A 15,964-nucleotide genomic window follows, 5' to 3' on the forward strand; every position below is an offset into this window, starting at 1 on the left:
TTTGACTATATATCAGACATAACCATACACACTTGAATTATATAGAGACAAAAGCAAGTACAGTGTTTTCTTTCAAGTGGGATTTAAATTTAAATCTAACTGGAAGATTGAATGTGTACAGCATAGTTGGATTAAGAAATAGAGTGCTTATCCTATTTTATTTCTTTTTAAAAGATTGATTCATTTTATTTTTAAAGTAACACATAACCATTGCAGAACATTTTGAAAATACAGGAGAGAGAAGAAAATCATAACGCTTTTATTCTAACACTGCAGAGATACTCATTATAACTATATGCATAGTAAGGAATAAACAGTGTCAGGTATGTACCCAAGTGCACACTCCCACAATTGCCCCGTCCATCAGACTGTGGTTCTAATATGTAATAATGCAAGTTTGGCACACTCTTGATACTACCTGATGATACAAAATTTCAGTGCCAGCAGTTGTCCCCAGAATCCTCAGGGATGAGCTTACGAAACTCTCTGCCCCCTCCCACCCACCAGGGATTCTCCCGTGTGCTTTGCCTGGCATCACTCGTGTGCCCCTGGGAACAGCCATGCCCTCCAGGTACTGTTGTCTCCTGTTGTCCCTTGAAATGACAAAGCTGCTTTATGTTTTGTTGTAAGAAAAAATAATACCTTCCCCCAAGTCCCAGGATGGTGCACGTTTGGCAGGTGCCGTGGCAGTGCTGCTTGTGTCCGTGGTGTGCAGGACTTGAATGAAAGTACTCTTACAGCCCTCTTTCTAAGAATTATCCTGATGCCCTATAGCTCAGAAATGAGCAATGGAGGCCCAGCTGGGGAACCACTGAGTTACTCCCGTCTTCCAGTGACCAGGTCTTTCTTACTGAGTGGAAATCTGTGACCCTTCTTGTCTCAGGATGAATTCTCACAAATAGTTCCCAATCCTCCTGCCTTCCGGGAGAGAGGCTCCCCTCACTGGCTTGTAATGTACACCCAGATTTATATTATTTTCAAGGAGTTGAAACCACTGTTACAAATGCAAAGTGGAGATGACATAGAGCCTTGTTAAAGAGGTAACAGAGACCATTGCATGAGGTAACATTTATAAATTATCAGCACATTGTCTGAAACATAGTACATATCAACATACTCAAAAGATGTTGGCTGTTATCATTATTTTTAATGTAGTTTTAAAATTATAATATATGCATTTTTGTCACTAATTATTCTTTGAAACAGCATTTTAATTGCTCTCTACTATTCCATTCTATGGGTACCACAGCGAATTTAACCTCTCCATATTGCTGGGCATGAGACTTGTCTTCAATTTCTAACTATCATAAATGATGACAACGAATGTTTTTGTACATTTGTCTTTGTCTCCTTTCTGATATTCTTCTAGATTCCCAGGACTTAGAATTAGGGGCAAATGTGGAGTTAATTAAAATCTTTTAGCTTCTTTGACTCTGTCTTGCTAGTGCTCAGAGGATACAGTGACTACAAGCTTCTCAAACCCGCCTCATCGTTGTGGTAGTTTCTAGAAAAAAAAAATTGGCTTCTGCTTCCTTATTCTTTTTAGTCACGCTGCTGCTTCTGCTTTGTCCATCCTCAAGGCAGGGTTGGCGTGGGGGTGGGAGAAGGTGGAGCTGAAATGGGAAGTTCAGAGAGGCATGTCCAGGGGCTACAGTGTTACTGGATATATATTTTTTTCTTTTAAGTATAGTTGATTGACAATGTTGTGTTAATTTCTGATATACAGCATAATGATTCGGTTAAATGTAAATATATACGTCTATATTCCTTTTAATATTCTTTTTCTTTGGCAGATGGTGCTGGATGTATTTTTCATTGTTTAGATGGGATCAGGACTCTATGTCCATGTGGCCAGGGCTGCTTAGGCAGGTCTTGTGAGCATTGCTTGAATAGGCCGGGCCTGGGATTTGCAGAGGGCTGTGTTTGCGCCTCTGCTGTCCCTGGCTTCCCTACCAGCCCCTGCCTGCCCTGTCTGTGACCCAGCTCACTCTGTCCAGTGTAGGTGCTGGTGCCACATACCTGCTGGGGGTTTCACTGTTGGCCACTGCCGGGCAGCAAAGGGTGGCTGGCATCTCAGTTCAGGAGTTAAGCAACTCAGCCTAAAATATTTGTGGATCCCTGGTTTAGAGTGTTGTAGAAATGTCTACTTAGAGTCTGAGATGTTTTCTTTTATGTCTGTTTAAGTACAAATGGGGCCAACAGGTTTTATCAATATGAGTTTGAAAATGAAGAATAAGCAAAGGTTTTAAGTAAGCAGTAAAATATAATATCTATTAATGTACATTTTCCTCACTCTTCATTCTTTGTTTTCTTTTTAGTTAAATCTCTCTTGGTATAAAGTAGTAAAAACAAAGAGAGAGAGAGAGAGAGAGAGAGATAAAGACAACATTGGGAGATTTGGAATACCATTTTATTAAATAGACAGAAGCCAGGCTACAATTTTGAATAGTCAAAGTGGTTGAAACAGTGATGTTCATATAGTTGTGGGGGAAACTCATTCTGTGAGGGAAATCTGAGATGACTGTCAAGCCATTAAAGTTTCAAATTAGTTCATTGGTTTTATCATTAATAACATATAAGGGGCCCCCAACTTCCAGGTGTGTTATACTTGGAATATTTCTTAGAAAGTTAGTTGTTAGAATAAATGTTGTTCATAAAAAAATATTACAGGAAAAACTAATTTGCTGTATAACCTATGTACCATTCAATGCAATAAAAATAGAAAAAAGTTTACCCTAGTAATAATTACATGAAGATAACTAAGTCTCCTATAATAAGTATGTTGATGAGATGTGCTTGAAGAAAAAGATGTTGACTAAAACATGGAGACAGACATTGTGAAAACTATGAAAACATCAGGGCATTTTCAGGGCCTCCAAACTTAAGAGGGAGAGCTATGCAAATGTGTGGGTGGTGTGCAGCTTTCGATAAGTAAGGCAGGTTTGCAGGCTGGCCTTCCAGAACTCAGGGAGTGCTTGTACTTTGCCACTCATTTCTGATTCAGGCTCCTCAGCAACCTTGTGAAGCAGAAACTACGTGCAGCAGAGATGCAGTTCCAGCCAATTCTTGTGGATTTCGCTCACCTGGTGGAGATGTGCTGCCAAGCAGAGAAAAGTGAAATGTGTTTCCAAGAAGAGGTAACCCTGTTTCCATGTCTATTCTCTTAGCTCTGGTAGGGTTTATTAAAGTAAAACAAACAAACAAACAAACAAACAAAAAACAAAACCCTTCTCCATTCCAATCATGAGTGAATTAGGAGAAAATCAGTCTAAGTGGATTGGTGCAATTGACCATATTTGGTTTTAACATATGTTAACATTTATGTCCACTTGAGGGAACTAGGCATGTTAGACACAAATATATATGAACACAAGAGTCACGACACAAGATGGACTGGGATGTTCAGGGTTGGGGGTGGGAGGAAGAAGGATGGTTTGAAGATTTTGGTCATTGTAAATATAGAGAAATTTTAAAGCACTAACAGTTTAAAGACCCACATAGGCCAACTGGAGCTTTGTTCTAGAAATTTCTGGAAGTATAATCAAGAAGAGTCACCAAATGTAGTTTGGAGCTTAGCTAAGGAACCAGGTAAAAAGATTTCATTTTCTTAGTGGCAGATCGTCAGAATAGCGATAGAAGAATAGAAACAGAAAAGAACAATGGCCAGAAAAAAAGTGTCTATCTGTGCACACACACCAAACTGACCACCAGGAGACTGTTTTCTGTAATTAACCTAATTGCATATAGTTAACAAGCAAGTGATTTTTCACAGAGTGATAACGTTGTGTGACTTAAATTTCTCAGAGTATCATGGTAATCTCACCATTATTCTGTAGCACAGAAAATTCATGGAGGGGACCTGGGTTTGACCACTGTCCCAGAGACATGACTTGAGAGGCAGAAACTTGGATATACAGTAGGTAATAGTATCTAAGTAGAAGAATTCAGGTGTATAGTTAATAAAATAAAATAAAATAAAATAAAATAAAAGGCACCCCTATAGTTAAAACAGGCTACCAGACCAGCTGATACACAAAATAGATTTATTTTGTGTATTTATTTATTATTTATTCCATTTATTTATTTCAAAGCCTTTTTACTTTTTGTAAAGCATTCAGAAAATATATCTCTACCTGAGTAACAACCTCATATCCACACAGATAAGCACTTTTGCAGGAGGGCCTATGCCTGAGAATTCCTAAGGGAGTTTTCTTAACCTGTTCTTGCTCTTGAGTGTGAATGCTTCTTGGTTTGAACTATTTCATCACTAGCAGAAGCGAAGAGACTTAGCCAATTAGCAGTGTGTAGATGTTCCAAAGTTAGACTAACTGCTCCAGGGATCTACAGGAATCTTGTTTGTTTTCCTTTCTGAGATTATAATAGTCAACTATGTGAACCTGTTCTGCCTGTTAAAAGAGAAAGTGGGCAGGTTTAAAGATTACCTTTCTAGTTGTGGCTAGTGGGAGCATAACACATTTTTAGACAAGATGGAAGACATATTTTGAGAGGTAAACCAGAATGCAGGAACGTTCTAAGAAGAAAAAAGGTGAACCAAAGTAAATGTGGGAATGCTGGCAAGAATAAGAATGGACCAAAAGAGAAGGAATAAAATAAGAAACTCAGTCATGCAAAGTGAATTTGAACTTCCCAAAGAAAACGAATCTCGCATTTCATGAAATAATGATGTGAATTGTAGGCATCAGCAGTTTAAAGGAGAAAATTCTACTCACAAAAATTCTCTCCTCCAGGTCAGCAGGGAATGATAATTATAACCTGAGGTATTTATCCATCAGCTAACAGAACATAACATAGAAGAAAGTTAACAAGAATTAGCAGAAATTTGGGCAGGGTTGAAATGATGTTTTGAAAATAGTACATGAAATTTACCAACAAAAACACTAAGTTCTGCTTTCAGACGTGACTTGACAGAAGTTCATGTGAAAAGACCTGTTGGTTTAAGTAGCCTATACTTACGACTTGGTGGGTCTGCTATCAAAGCTACTGCAATCCTGGGATGCACTTCTGGGGAAAAAACAAGGTTCAGATTAAGCAATGTGATAATCACAATCATATGGATCAGGTCATTCTGGGATACTGTGTTTAATTTCTTATGATGCATTATACAAGTTTTACAAATTATGCAAGTAATATATGAGCAAGGCAAAAGTTCTAAAAGAGGAACAGGGGTACATTTCCTATTCCTATAAGGCAAGCAATTTTAAGTTTTCACTTTTAGTACTCCTGGTGATTACCATCATTACTTTAATAGCTTCTTAAAATATGACCAGTCACTTACAGAGTATATAAATAGTAGGATCAAATTTTGGGAAACCTAAGTAAAAATTAGTTCATTGAAAGAACAGTAGTGACTTCAGAAGTCTCTAGGAAGTTCGAAAAATAGTCTGAGCAGCAGATAAGAACCAAAGCAGCTTAGAAATCAATGACTTTCTGGTATGTTACTGCTGGCACATCTCTTCATGGTACTACTCTGAGCTCCTATGTCTGCATTTTGATACATTGATTGGTATCATCCCAATGGCTTTTCTTTTTCAGAAATTCACCAATATCTCTTACATTGATGATGGCTTTTTTCCTTTTTAGCATCAATAGGCTTTATTCTTTTTTGGTATTTTTTGCTGTTATTGAACTGGGATTTTAAAAGAGTTGACAGATGATACATTTTAAAAGGATGCTGGCAAACTGTTAGATGCAGCAGTATCTAGAATGGAAAAAGAACTGAAAAGCTTGTCACAAGATACGGAGAAATAGACTGGTAATGTGTATTGCAAAGTCTTAGGATGGGTGACATGTTAGCAGTCTCCCAACATGTCCAAGATTATAGGGAATCAAAAGGTGGCTAATTTGGTCTCAGTGTAAAGAAAATATTTCCTCTTACTTTTCTCTCTTCTCTGCATTCCATCATATGAGTCCATGTTTTACATTTCAAAATCTTGCTTGGGCCCTGCCTCAAGATGTGGAGTTATCATCACTTCTCATTTCACACAGGGCATTCCTCAGATCCCTTCCTTCTACCTCATCTTTACCAGAAAATTCCACCCCAAACCCCAGCATTTGTTATTATAACATTAAAAATTTACCAAGGAATAATGGAATAAATGAAGTCAGGAAGGACTGATAAGGAGAAATATTACCTCCTACACTATAATTAGGTTTGAAGAAAATGAACAAGGTAGAATATGAGAATTTTGAGGTTAGCCTTATTGGAAATTTTCCCATGAACATTGATGTAAAAAGTCATGGGTTACCATGGAAGGAAGGATACCTAAACTCCAGAAGTAAAATGACTTCAGTCTTCCTAGACAATTTAAGTGTGGTGCTGTTTGAGACTGGGAAGAAGAACTGAATTGCTAGACTTCTAACCTTTTTCAACAGGATCCTAGAGACTCTTGGGAGTATAAGTCATCTCTCCTGTGTGTGTGTGTGTGTGTGTGTGTGTGTGTGTGTGTGTGTGTGTGTGTTCATGTCTTAGCAGTGGAGTTCTAGGGTTCCTATCCCCATTTAGCTAGAAATTCCGCTTTTATCTGCTTGGGCTTCCACAAATGCTTTTTACTTGAATACAGACCAGACCAGTCAGGTACAAATTGGGGAAAGGGCTTGGACTCGATGTCAAGGTCTATACCAGTGTACATGAAGGCGGTGGAGGTACTCTGATCAGTTTTAGTGGTGATGTTCCTCTTGAGTTCCTGTACATGCATGTGTGGTGATTTGGCCTGGGATTAGCTTAGAGCTGTATTAAAATGCAGCAAAAAGCTGGTGTTGATTGTTTGTTTTTACCCTGCAACAAAAGAGCCGCATATTTCTGTGAGGAGGAAGCAAATTTTTACTTATTCCAAACCTGAGGTCTTGAAAGTAGATGAAGCATTGCGGTTAGTTAAGTCCTTAAGCCAAGGCACGAGGCCTGTGAGAGATTCTAAGACCTTGACAAGCAGGTGTATCAGAGTCCATGCAACAGGGAAGCCTTAAAGACTTTCTGTTCAGGAACCAGAGCTGTTTTGGTGTTTTCTCACAGATGTCCTTATTTGCTTTTTTTTCAGGGGTCCAAACTGATTGAAAAGTGCTGGTCTCTTTTGGGAGGCTAAATGATACCAGAAAATGTCCATGTAGGATCTTTGCTGAGAACTGCATTTTGTTTCTCATGACTAATGAAATGCACATCTAATATTCAAAAGAAGAATCAACAACATCATTTTTCATCTGTTCCCCTGTGTTACTCAAGAGCACTAGCTACTCTGCACTAAATATCTCCTTTCCTACTCGGCAGAGAAATCTTCTTATTGTAACACTCATTCAATCCATTTTCATCCCTCCTTTCTCCCCATAAGCTTTCTACTTCTCAAAAGCAACAACAGAAATATGAAATCAAGGGGCCTCTCAAAACCCTCAGGTGGATATAATGGGCTGCCACATTGACCTGGGACCTGGCTGCTGGATTTCCAGAGTGAAAAGACCCAAAGTGCCACTTAGGGTTTCTATCTATACCACTACTGAAAATGATTATTGATGAACTGAATGTGTTTTATAATAAAGTTACCAAAGGGGCAAGGGGGTGGGGGAGGGATAAATCAGGTGTTTGGGATTAGCAGATAGATATACACTACTATAAAATAAACAACAAGGACCTACTGTATACCACAGGGAACTATATTCAATATCCTGTAATAAATCATAATGGAAAAGAATGTGGAAAAAATATATAAATAATAAGTTTACTTTCATAACTCTATTCCCGTTCATCTGTACCCTAAATATGTGATGCTGACATTGTCATCAAGAGGCTCTAATATGTGTATAAGTTGAGCTTTCGGTAATGATTTGCCATAGGAGTCTTTTCCCTGGAAACCCTGGCATAAATAACATAAAGGACTTACTTGGATTTATTTTTCCAGATTTGTGTGTGTGTGTGTGTGTGTGTGTGTGTGTGTGTGTGTGTGTGTGTGTAATGAAGTAAAAATAAGCAGTGATTCTAGTGCTTGCTAAGTAAATGATTTTGATTAGAGAAAATATTTAATTCTCATTAGAGTGCTCTTGATTTCAGCTTTTTTCTCATTCTGGTAATTTCAACATGCGTGCATTGCAAATTAAATCTAATAAACATTGAAGTATCTATTGTGTTCGATGCACTGTGCTGGGTGTTGCAGGGAATAATATGAATATGACATGACCAGATCACTAAATAATTTGTATAAGATATAAACACATAATGAATTGTAATAATGGGCAGCTTTCACATTTCCAGTGTCAGAGCGAGGCTAACTGATAATGAGGTACACAGGAATGTGAGATCACACATCGCCACAGAGACCAGCAAAGTTTATGGAAGGAGGGGCCTTGGCCAATAACTAGAAAATGCGCATGGCTTTAACAGATAGATGTGGTAGAGTGGAAAGTGAACGGTCAGTGATTCAGTTTGGTGGGTTTTAAGACAAGAATGAAGTACTTGTGGGCAGTAAGACAGTGAAAGACGAGGCTAGGATGCTGGGTGGGTACATATTATAGTTTAGTTATAACAGCTAGTATTTATCACACACTTCTTATGTGCAAAGTGTCAGCCTTAAAACGTATTATTCCTATAACTCCTACAACTTCTAGTGAAGTAGGTACTATTAATCCTATTTTATAAATGAAGACACAGATAGAATGCCATTGGAGGGTGTGTAGTTTAGAGTATTATATATATTCTAGTGGTTAAGAATGTGGATTCTGAAGCTGTAGATTCAAATCCTACCTCCCTCTTCTACTAAAGAGTAAAACCAATCTCCTCACCTCTCCACAGCTTACTTTCTTCAGCTTTAAAATTGGGTTGAAAGACTAATTTCTCATGGGAGTGTAATGGACGTTATGTGAGTTGATCTATGTAAGGCACTTAAATAGTGCTTGGCAAGTAGTAAGTGCTGTTAGTTTGGACGATGTGAAAATGCTGCCTTTATAGGTCAAACATGGACAATTTCAAGTGGCTCAATCTAATAGGTTAGCTGTTATTTAAAAGATAAATGGATGCTGCTGAGGGGTTTTGCCCTCTCGAATTGCATCCTATTCCTTTCTTTCCTTTCACATGTAGATATCTCAATACAATAGATACATCTGCCGTCTTTTCCACTTCATCGACTGCCTTGCAAATGGACTTCTTTCCCCTTCAGTTCTTGAAGCCAACCTGAACAGCCCTAAACAAAATTCCATAGTAGCACTGCCTAACTGAATAGTACATACAGTCTCGAGATAACAAAATACACCACCATATCAAGGAAAACTATACGAAAGATTCTCTATTTATTTAGCAACTGGATCAGATTTGTGAAAAAGGAGATATATACAGGGGATTTTATGAAAATATTACAGATAATTTATTTGCTCATTCTTTTATTCATTGATTCACTAACTCATTCAGTCCTTTATTCAAACTGATTTTTATCGAGCACAACCCATACACAAGACACAATATTAAGTTTGGCGAAGTACACAAAGATGAAGTGACAGATCTTCTACCATTAATAAATATAACATATTATCTACAATTTGAACTAGTATGTAACTGGTAGTGAAATATTTGGACCACCTAAAACAAAGATGAATGGCTTTGTGACAAAGTTTATTTTCTTGTATTATGCAAAGATGACTCTGAAGTGAGCAGATTTGTCTCAGAAATTATATCAGTTACCTATTGCTGTGTAACAAATTATCCTAAAATGTAGCAGCATGTTATAACAAACATTTCTTCTCCTCCTCTTCCTCCCTCCGCATCCTCCTCTTCCCACTCCTTCTCCTTCTCCTTCTCCCCCTTCTCCTCTTCCTCCTCCTCCTCCTCCTTCTTTTAAACATCTCTTATCTCACACATTTTGGGAGGGTCAGGAATTCAGGAGCAGCTTAGCTGGGTTTTCTGGCTCAAGGTCTCTCATGAGGTTGCAGTCAAGCTATTAGACAGGCTGCAGTCATCTGAAGGCTTGACTGGGGCTAGCAGCTGGCCCACTTACACAGTTACAGATGGGAAGCCTCAGTTTCTAGTTGGCTTTTGGCAGGCCTCAGTTGCTGTTATACAGGCCTTTCCCCAAGGCTGCTCTGGATGTGGCAGTTGGCTTTCCCCACAGCAGACAATCCAAGAGAGCAAGCAAGGAGGACACAAGGACTTTTATGATCTAGTCCAAAGTCACACTCTGTCACTTCTGCTTTCCTCTTTTAATCATAAATTTTCTATTTTCTGGTTTAAAAAGTAATACATGTTCATTATAGAATATTTAGTTAAGTATAGAAAAAATACAAAACATGAATCACCCATAATTCTACAAACCAGACATAAACACACTTGGTTTTGGTTGGTAGGGTGTATGTACAAGTGATATTATGCACACACATATAAATATATCTATATATCTTATGGATAATTATTGAATATTTGTGTATATATTCTTACCTAGATACATAAGCAGAATTTACTTTTATAATTAAAATTTATTAGACAATAATCCTAAGGGCTGCATAATACTCTACGGGTAAATGTTTCTTTCCTTTAATCTTTTTTTTTTTTTTTCTATTTTTAAACATTAGGCTATTTACTTCCTTTAATCACAGTAAATAATGATCTTTACATAGTGTCTTTGTATATCTGATTATTTCCATGTAAGATCCTACAAGTAGAATTGTAGGCTGAATTTACTAAACTGCTTTCAAGGAAAATTATATCCATTTGTATTTCTACCAGTAGTTTAATTGCCCATCTCAATGCAATTCGTTGAGTATTTAATATTATCATTTCTTAATCTTGTCTAGTAGACAGAACAGTATATTTCAGTTTTATTTACTTTGTGTTTTGTTAACAGGCCAGTTATTTTATTGCCTCTCTGCTCCAAATTTACTCTTTGCTGTTGGCTTTGTGAAAACGGATGTGGAGCCTTTAAACGTTTTCCTTGCAGTTTACATGTCATGCTTTGTCGGTAGAGGGCGCTGGAGAAACACTGCGGGAGGTGGTTGCTCTTTCCCAGTTCCTAGGAGCTGGCTGGCTAGGTTCACTGGGAAGCTGATTTTCTTCCTCTACTGCTCTGCCCAGAGTGGTTTCTCCAGTGCTAGTTGCCTGTAGGGTGCAGCTTTCTTTAGTGTTTGTTCCTCCAACCCCTTTTCCAGCTTTCGATTTTGTTTGTGGTGGCACAGCCTGGAGCCCCATTGCAGGTCTGCGCCCTGGCTCAGATCATTTGTCTCCACACCTTCTCAACTTGGTGCATGCTCCCAGAGAGGGCCCTGTGGGGCTGGACATCTGATAAGCCACCTGCCTGACCTTTGTCCCATGCAGCCTCAAAGATGCCACAGCCTAAGGCCTACACAGAGTTGTACTAGGTCCCTGCAAAGGAGGCCCCTGCAGATCCCAGGCCTCGCGACATGGGCAGCAGCACCCCTGACTCCACCTGTGTGCCTTCCCTTCAGCCTCGGCTGACCTGTGCCCCCAGGCTTTGTTTCTTGCAGACCTTCAGACACAGACACTACGTGATCTGGGCCTTGTGCCTGCAGAGAAGCCCCAAGCCCCGCTGCGCACCTGCCCACCTGGCCCTGACCCCTGTTGTTCCTGCTTGTCCTATAACTGTGGCCCTGCTGTGTCCTGGGCAACCGGCGGGGGCCGCCTCCCTCCAGTGGGCTGCAACCGCGGCTTCTCCGGTGAATTCTGAGCCCCTCCCCAAGCTTTTCCTTTGCTGGGTATTCTTCCCTTAGCCTTAGGGTGCCCTTTAACGGTCTCTTTCCATCTTTACAGTTACTCTCCTATCATCACAGCTAAATAATTCCTTATGTTAAACTTCCCCTATTTAAATGACTGTGTGGTTTCTATCTCCTGATTAGACAAGGACTAATATAACTGATCACGATTAAGATACAACTTTTTTTCACATACTTAGTAGCCATTTGCATTTCTTCTGTGATTTTACTTTTCATGTCATCTGTCTTATTTATTTTAAAATTTTTTTCTTTCCAGACTTAGTATTTTTCTTTTGTAGACTTTCAACATGTTAAAGATGAATCTTTTGTCATGTTTGTGGCAGATATTTGACACTACTTTAAGTAAGTTTAATGAATTTTAACTATTACATTTGCCTTATTTTAGCTAGATGAGATTACTTTCTTATTAACTGATAGATGGCAGAATAAAGATGCAAACTTCTGTTTCACTCAAGAAAGAAGATTTCCTAGGACTGAAAAGGCCATAGCATACTTTTACTTTCATCCGGCTTAGGTTTAGGTGACCCTGAGAAGTGATGCCTTTGTCTTAAACATGTTTCATATTTTGATAATTGATCTTCCAACTAGATTTATTGCCTACAACCTTATGCCTTGTGGTATGTGTAATGCAATCAATTTAACCCAAGGCTTATGAGGAATGCAAGTGGAAATAGTTTTGAGAGTGGAAGAAAGATGCATAAAACTCCATTTTAATATAGAGCTCATAAATAAGGAAGTAGATGATGACTGGTGGCATTCTCAGTGCTTTTTCAGATTGGCTAAGCAGACTTGAAGTACCTTGAACGCTGTCTTGTAGAATGAGTTGCCTTGGAGGGAAAGGGCCAAGCTCCAGATTCCCTGCCTATCTTCAGTTACCACAGCTCGGCATCACCTGCATGCATTCAGCAACAAATGGTTATTATGGGCCACGTCTTAGACTAGCTGATGAGACACAGTAAATCTCTGAGGTATGTTTATTTGGGGAAAAAAAAAAAAAGAAAACTACTTCAACTGACAAAAAAAAAAAAAAGCTTAAAGGCAGTTTTGAAAGTCATCAGTAGAACAGAGGAAAAAAAAGAAAGGCTCAGGTTGAGAAAATTACAATTTAGATTTCTTAACAAGAGCCATAGTCTTTTCCATCCCAAAAGATAGACAGCTCTGATGTTACAGATAACCCAAAGTCACCTACCCACATAAAGAAAGCCCTAGATTTTATGAAAAGGCTAGAGTTTTCAAGGAGCTGTGAAACACCATCACCACCAGATTCCTTGGTGAGGTGAGGGGGCTGCTTTTTTTTATCTCAAGAGCTGGCAGCTTTTACTTCTGAATTGCTTTCAAGAGTCGGTCGATGATATTTTAGTTCTCTTGACAGTTGAAGCTAAAAGAAGTCTAAGCTGCGTGCTACCTGAAGATGCCATTGAAATTTGAGTTCATTGAGGGTTTCACTATAAAAACTTGTTTGGAATACATAGTATCCAAGCTTATTTCAGTTACTGAAACTAAATTCAAGTTCCTTTCAGTCCAACTGTGAACCCTAGTCAACCTCATCACTTCAAAGAGAGACAGGTTTTTTTGACATTCAGTTTTCTACAGATTCGAGTTTATATGTATTTGTATGAATGCAAGCATAGAATTTATGCACTCAAATAGTAACACCATTCCAATTTTGTTAGTTTTAGCAAAAGTGACGTGTACTGCTAAACTGTTGTTTCTGTTTTTATTACCCCTTTACTTTGAAGACATTTCAGTATGATTGCCTTTTCTGTACTGAATCTGAAAATGAGAAGGAGAAAAAGTATTAAAAATTGGATACATTTTGTGCGCTGAACCTATTAAAGGACCAAGCAGCCCACATGCAAGCTCTTGACTTACTTTGCTATTGTTCTTTGAATCTCTCTTTTCTCTTCTTCATTTAATCTTTGAAGGATGGATTCCAGGAGAGAAAAATGAAAATTAATGTACTGAGCCACCTGAAAGGGAAAACAAAACAAAACAAAAAGCAGAGCATTTGTGTGAGAGGTGCTGAGTCAGGAGGGAGCAAAGACAGATTCAGGGTGATGGTATCCATACATCGCTGCTAATTTCTTCTGCATCTTTATCCATGAGGAAAATGCGAGCATTCTCTTTGGAAGGCCCCTGTAGGAGTCTATGCAGTAGTGGAATGTCTGTCTTCTTCAGCCTCTTCTGCTCTGCAAATGAGAAAAAAGACCAACTACAGTCAGGAGTCCATCCTACAGAAAAACAAGATAGATCCTTTGTCCATTCATTTTGCTTCCTTATCTCACTTTGAAAGATTTAAGAAGAACATACAACAGGAGGCACTCACTCAAAAAACTGAATTGAAATTAAACCCTTGAAATGAACTAAAAATGGACTTCTTTTTCTTGCTGAATGAATACATATATATGTATATGTACATATACACACACACTTAGAATTTAAAAAAAGTATATATATATGTATATATATATATATATATATATATATATATTTCTTGTGTTTAAGCTTTCAGTTTATAAGGATTTTAATTTTGTATGTGTTTGGAGATCCAGCTTTTATTTTCTTATAGTCGCTCTGTATCAAAATGTATGACTTTATTCTAGGCAATCTCCAGCTCATTCTGGCACTTAAATTATAACCTGAGCTATTTCTACAATTTAACATTTACATTTTTTTTTTCAGTTTTAAAGCTTTGAAAAATTTCATTTCAGTATTGCCTTAGGGTTTCTCTAATCTCTCTTTTACTCTCCGTTCCCAGCACCCACCCCAGAGTCTCTTCCCAATGTCCTGCTGCTAACCTTTCGACCCCACCACAAGGCTCTGCACATTTCTCCCTACTGAGGAAGATATAACACTCCTACAATGCATCAGACTCTGTGCTAAAGTAATAACACCATCAGGGAGAAATAGTATGTAACGATGACTCTAGTAAGAGCTAGAATGCTAAGGGAAGACAGAAAAAGAAAGATGTAGAGAGCTCAACAACTTAAATGCCTAACAATTCCTGAGAACTTTCCACCTAGATTCTCCAGGGCTCTGATCGCCGTTCACATGAATTAACGCCTGGCTAACAAGCAAATTTTTTTGTGTTGTAAACTCTTTTCAGATACCTTAGTCTTAGGTTGTCTTCCCCTGAAACTGTGAAATATGAATAATCTAAAACACTCCCCACCCCCTCCCTTCTCTCTTCCCTCCTTCCCTTTCTTCCACAGAATGAGGCATACTGTCTTCTGTCTTCCCTGTGGGCAGAAAATGATAACACACTGAAGTCGTGTAAGAAGAACCACCAAGCTTTCTTACCTCCTGTTGCAAAAATTATGTAAAGTGCAAAATCCTGGGCACTGTTTTCAATCTGTCAATGGAAAAACATGAACAGACATGAATTCTTTGTTGTCAATGTTTTCTAAGCCAACCAGACCCAAATTATATATGTTTCCTCACATTCGTTTTTCACTTTCAGACATAAAACCTTCTCTGCTCCCTGAGAATAATGTAATTTCTCAGGGCACAGTTACCAAAAGGTATTATACAGTTGTCTCTTGCTATCACAGGGGATTGGTTCCATGATCTGCTGTTCCCAAAATCCATGTATAAATGGACCCACGCAGTTCAAACCTGTGTTGTTCAAGGGTCAACTTTATATATGAAAGAATTCTTCAGAACTGAACATTTAATTTAGATTTACATGTTTATAGGTCTTTTTCAGAAGAATCCATTTATGTGTCTACAGTTAAATTATATACAAGATATTTATAGCTCAGTTCAGTGATAAAGATTACCTTAAATTTTTGGAGAATTTGCTTTATTACTTCTTCAGTTCTCATATCACTGTTTATTCTGACCTTAGTTTCTGATCCAAAGGCTGGAGTAAAAATTGATGTCTAGGAAAAAAAAAAGATGGACGTAATTTTAAGGACTTATATGACAACTAACAATAGTCAGCATCTTGAATCTGGCCTTCCTTTGGGCAAAAAAGTCCAAGATCACCAATTTAAAAACTTGTTTTCCTGTTTTGGTTTCTCTGTTGTTACTGAATATTAAGCATTGTTTCTAGAGAAAGTTAGGTAAAACATCATTTGAGAATGTTCAAAACATTTTCGCTAGAAAATCACACCATTCTTCAGTGTAGTTGAAGATTTCAAAATTCTCTCCTGGTTGGGAATAATTGTTCTAGGCTGTTTTTTAGTTTGAATTATATGAAATCACTCCTTTTGGGTTTGGTCAGAAATTGTCCAATGTAGGCAATTTC

General features: G+C 38.2%; 1 protein-coding gene and 1 long non-coding RNA gene across 8 annotated transcripts in view; one reads left to right on the forward strand and one right to left on the reverse strand.

Annotated features, from left to right (window-relative positions):
* LOC105080385 (alpha-fetoprotein) overlaps positions 1–8,125 on the forward strand; it is a 37,805-nt gene extending 29,680 nt beyond the window's left edge. For all 3 annotated transcript variants that reach the window (XR_836353.3, XR_006719891.2, XR_006719890.2), the window contains 2 exons: positions 3,005–3,137; positions 7,056–8,125. This is a non-coding gene — a long non-coding RNA (alpha-fetoprotein). The remainder of the gene's footprint in view (positions 1–3,004; positions 3,138–7,055) is intronic.
* Positions 8,126–9,258: 1,133 nt separating this feature from the next.
* RASSF6 (Ras association domain family member 6) overlaps positions 9,259–15,964 on the reverse strand; it is a 48,328-nt gene continuing 41,622 nt past the window's right edge. For 4 of the 5 annotated variants that reach the window (XM_010969345.3, XM_074345002.1, XM_010969344.3 and 1 more), the window contains 5 exons: positions 15,495–15,596; positions 15,016–15,067; positions 13,786–13,904; positions 13,588–13,685; positions 9,259–13,488 (listed from right to left, as the gene is read on the reverse strand). In XM_010969345.3, the coding sequence (XP_010967647.1) occupies positions 13,413–13,488; positions 13,588–13,685; positions 13,786–13,904; positions 15,016–15,067; positions 15,495–15,596 (447 nt within the window). In that variant the 3' untranslated portion in view covers positions 9,259–13,412. The remainder of the gene's footprint in view (positions 13,489–13,587; positions 13,686–13,785; positions 13,905–15,015; positions 15,068–15,494; positions 15,597–15,964) is intronic. The other variant, XM_074345011.1, reaches the window with a different exon arrangement.

Source organism: Camelus bactrianus, chromosome 2 (assembly GCF_048773025.1).
Source record: "Camelus bactrianus isolate YW-2024 breed Bactrian camel chromosome 2, ASM4877302v1, whole genome shotgun sequence".
Taxonomy (NCBI): Eukaryota; Metazoa; Chordata; class Mammalia; order Artiodactyla; family Camelidae; genus Camelus; species Camelus bactrianus.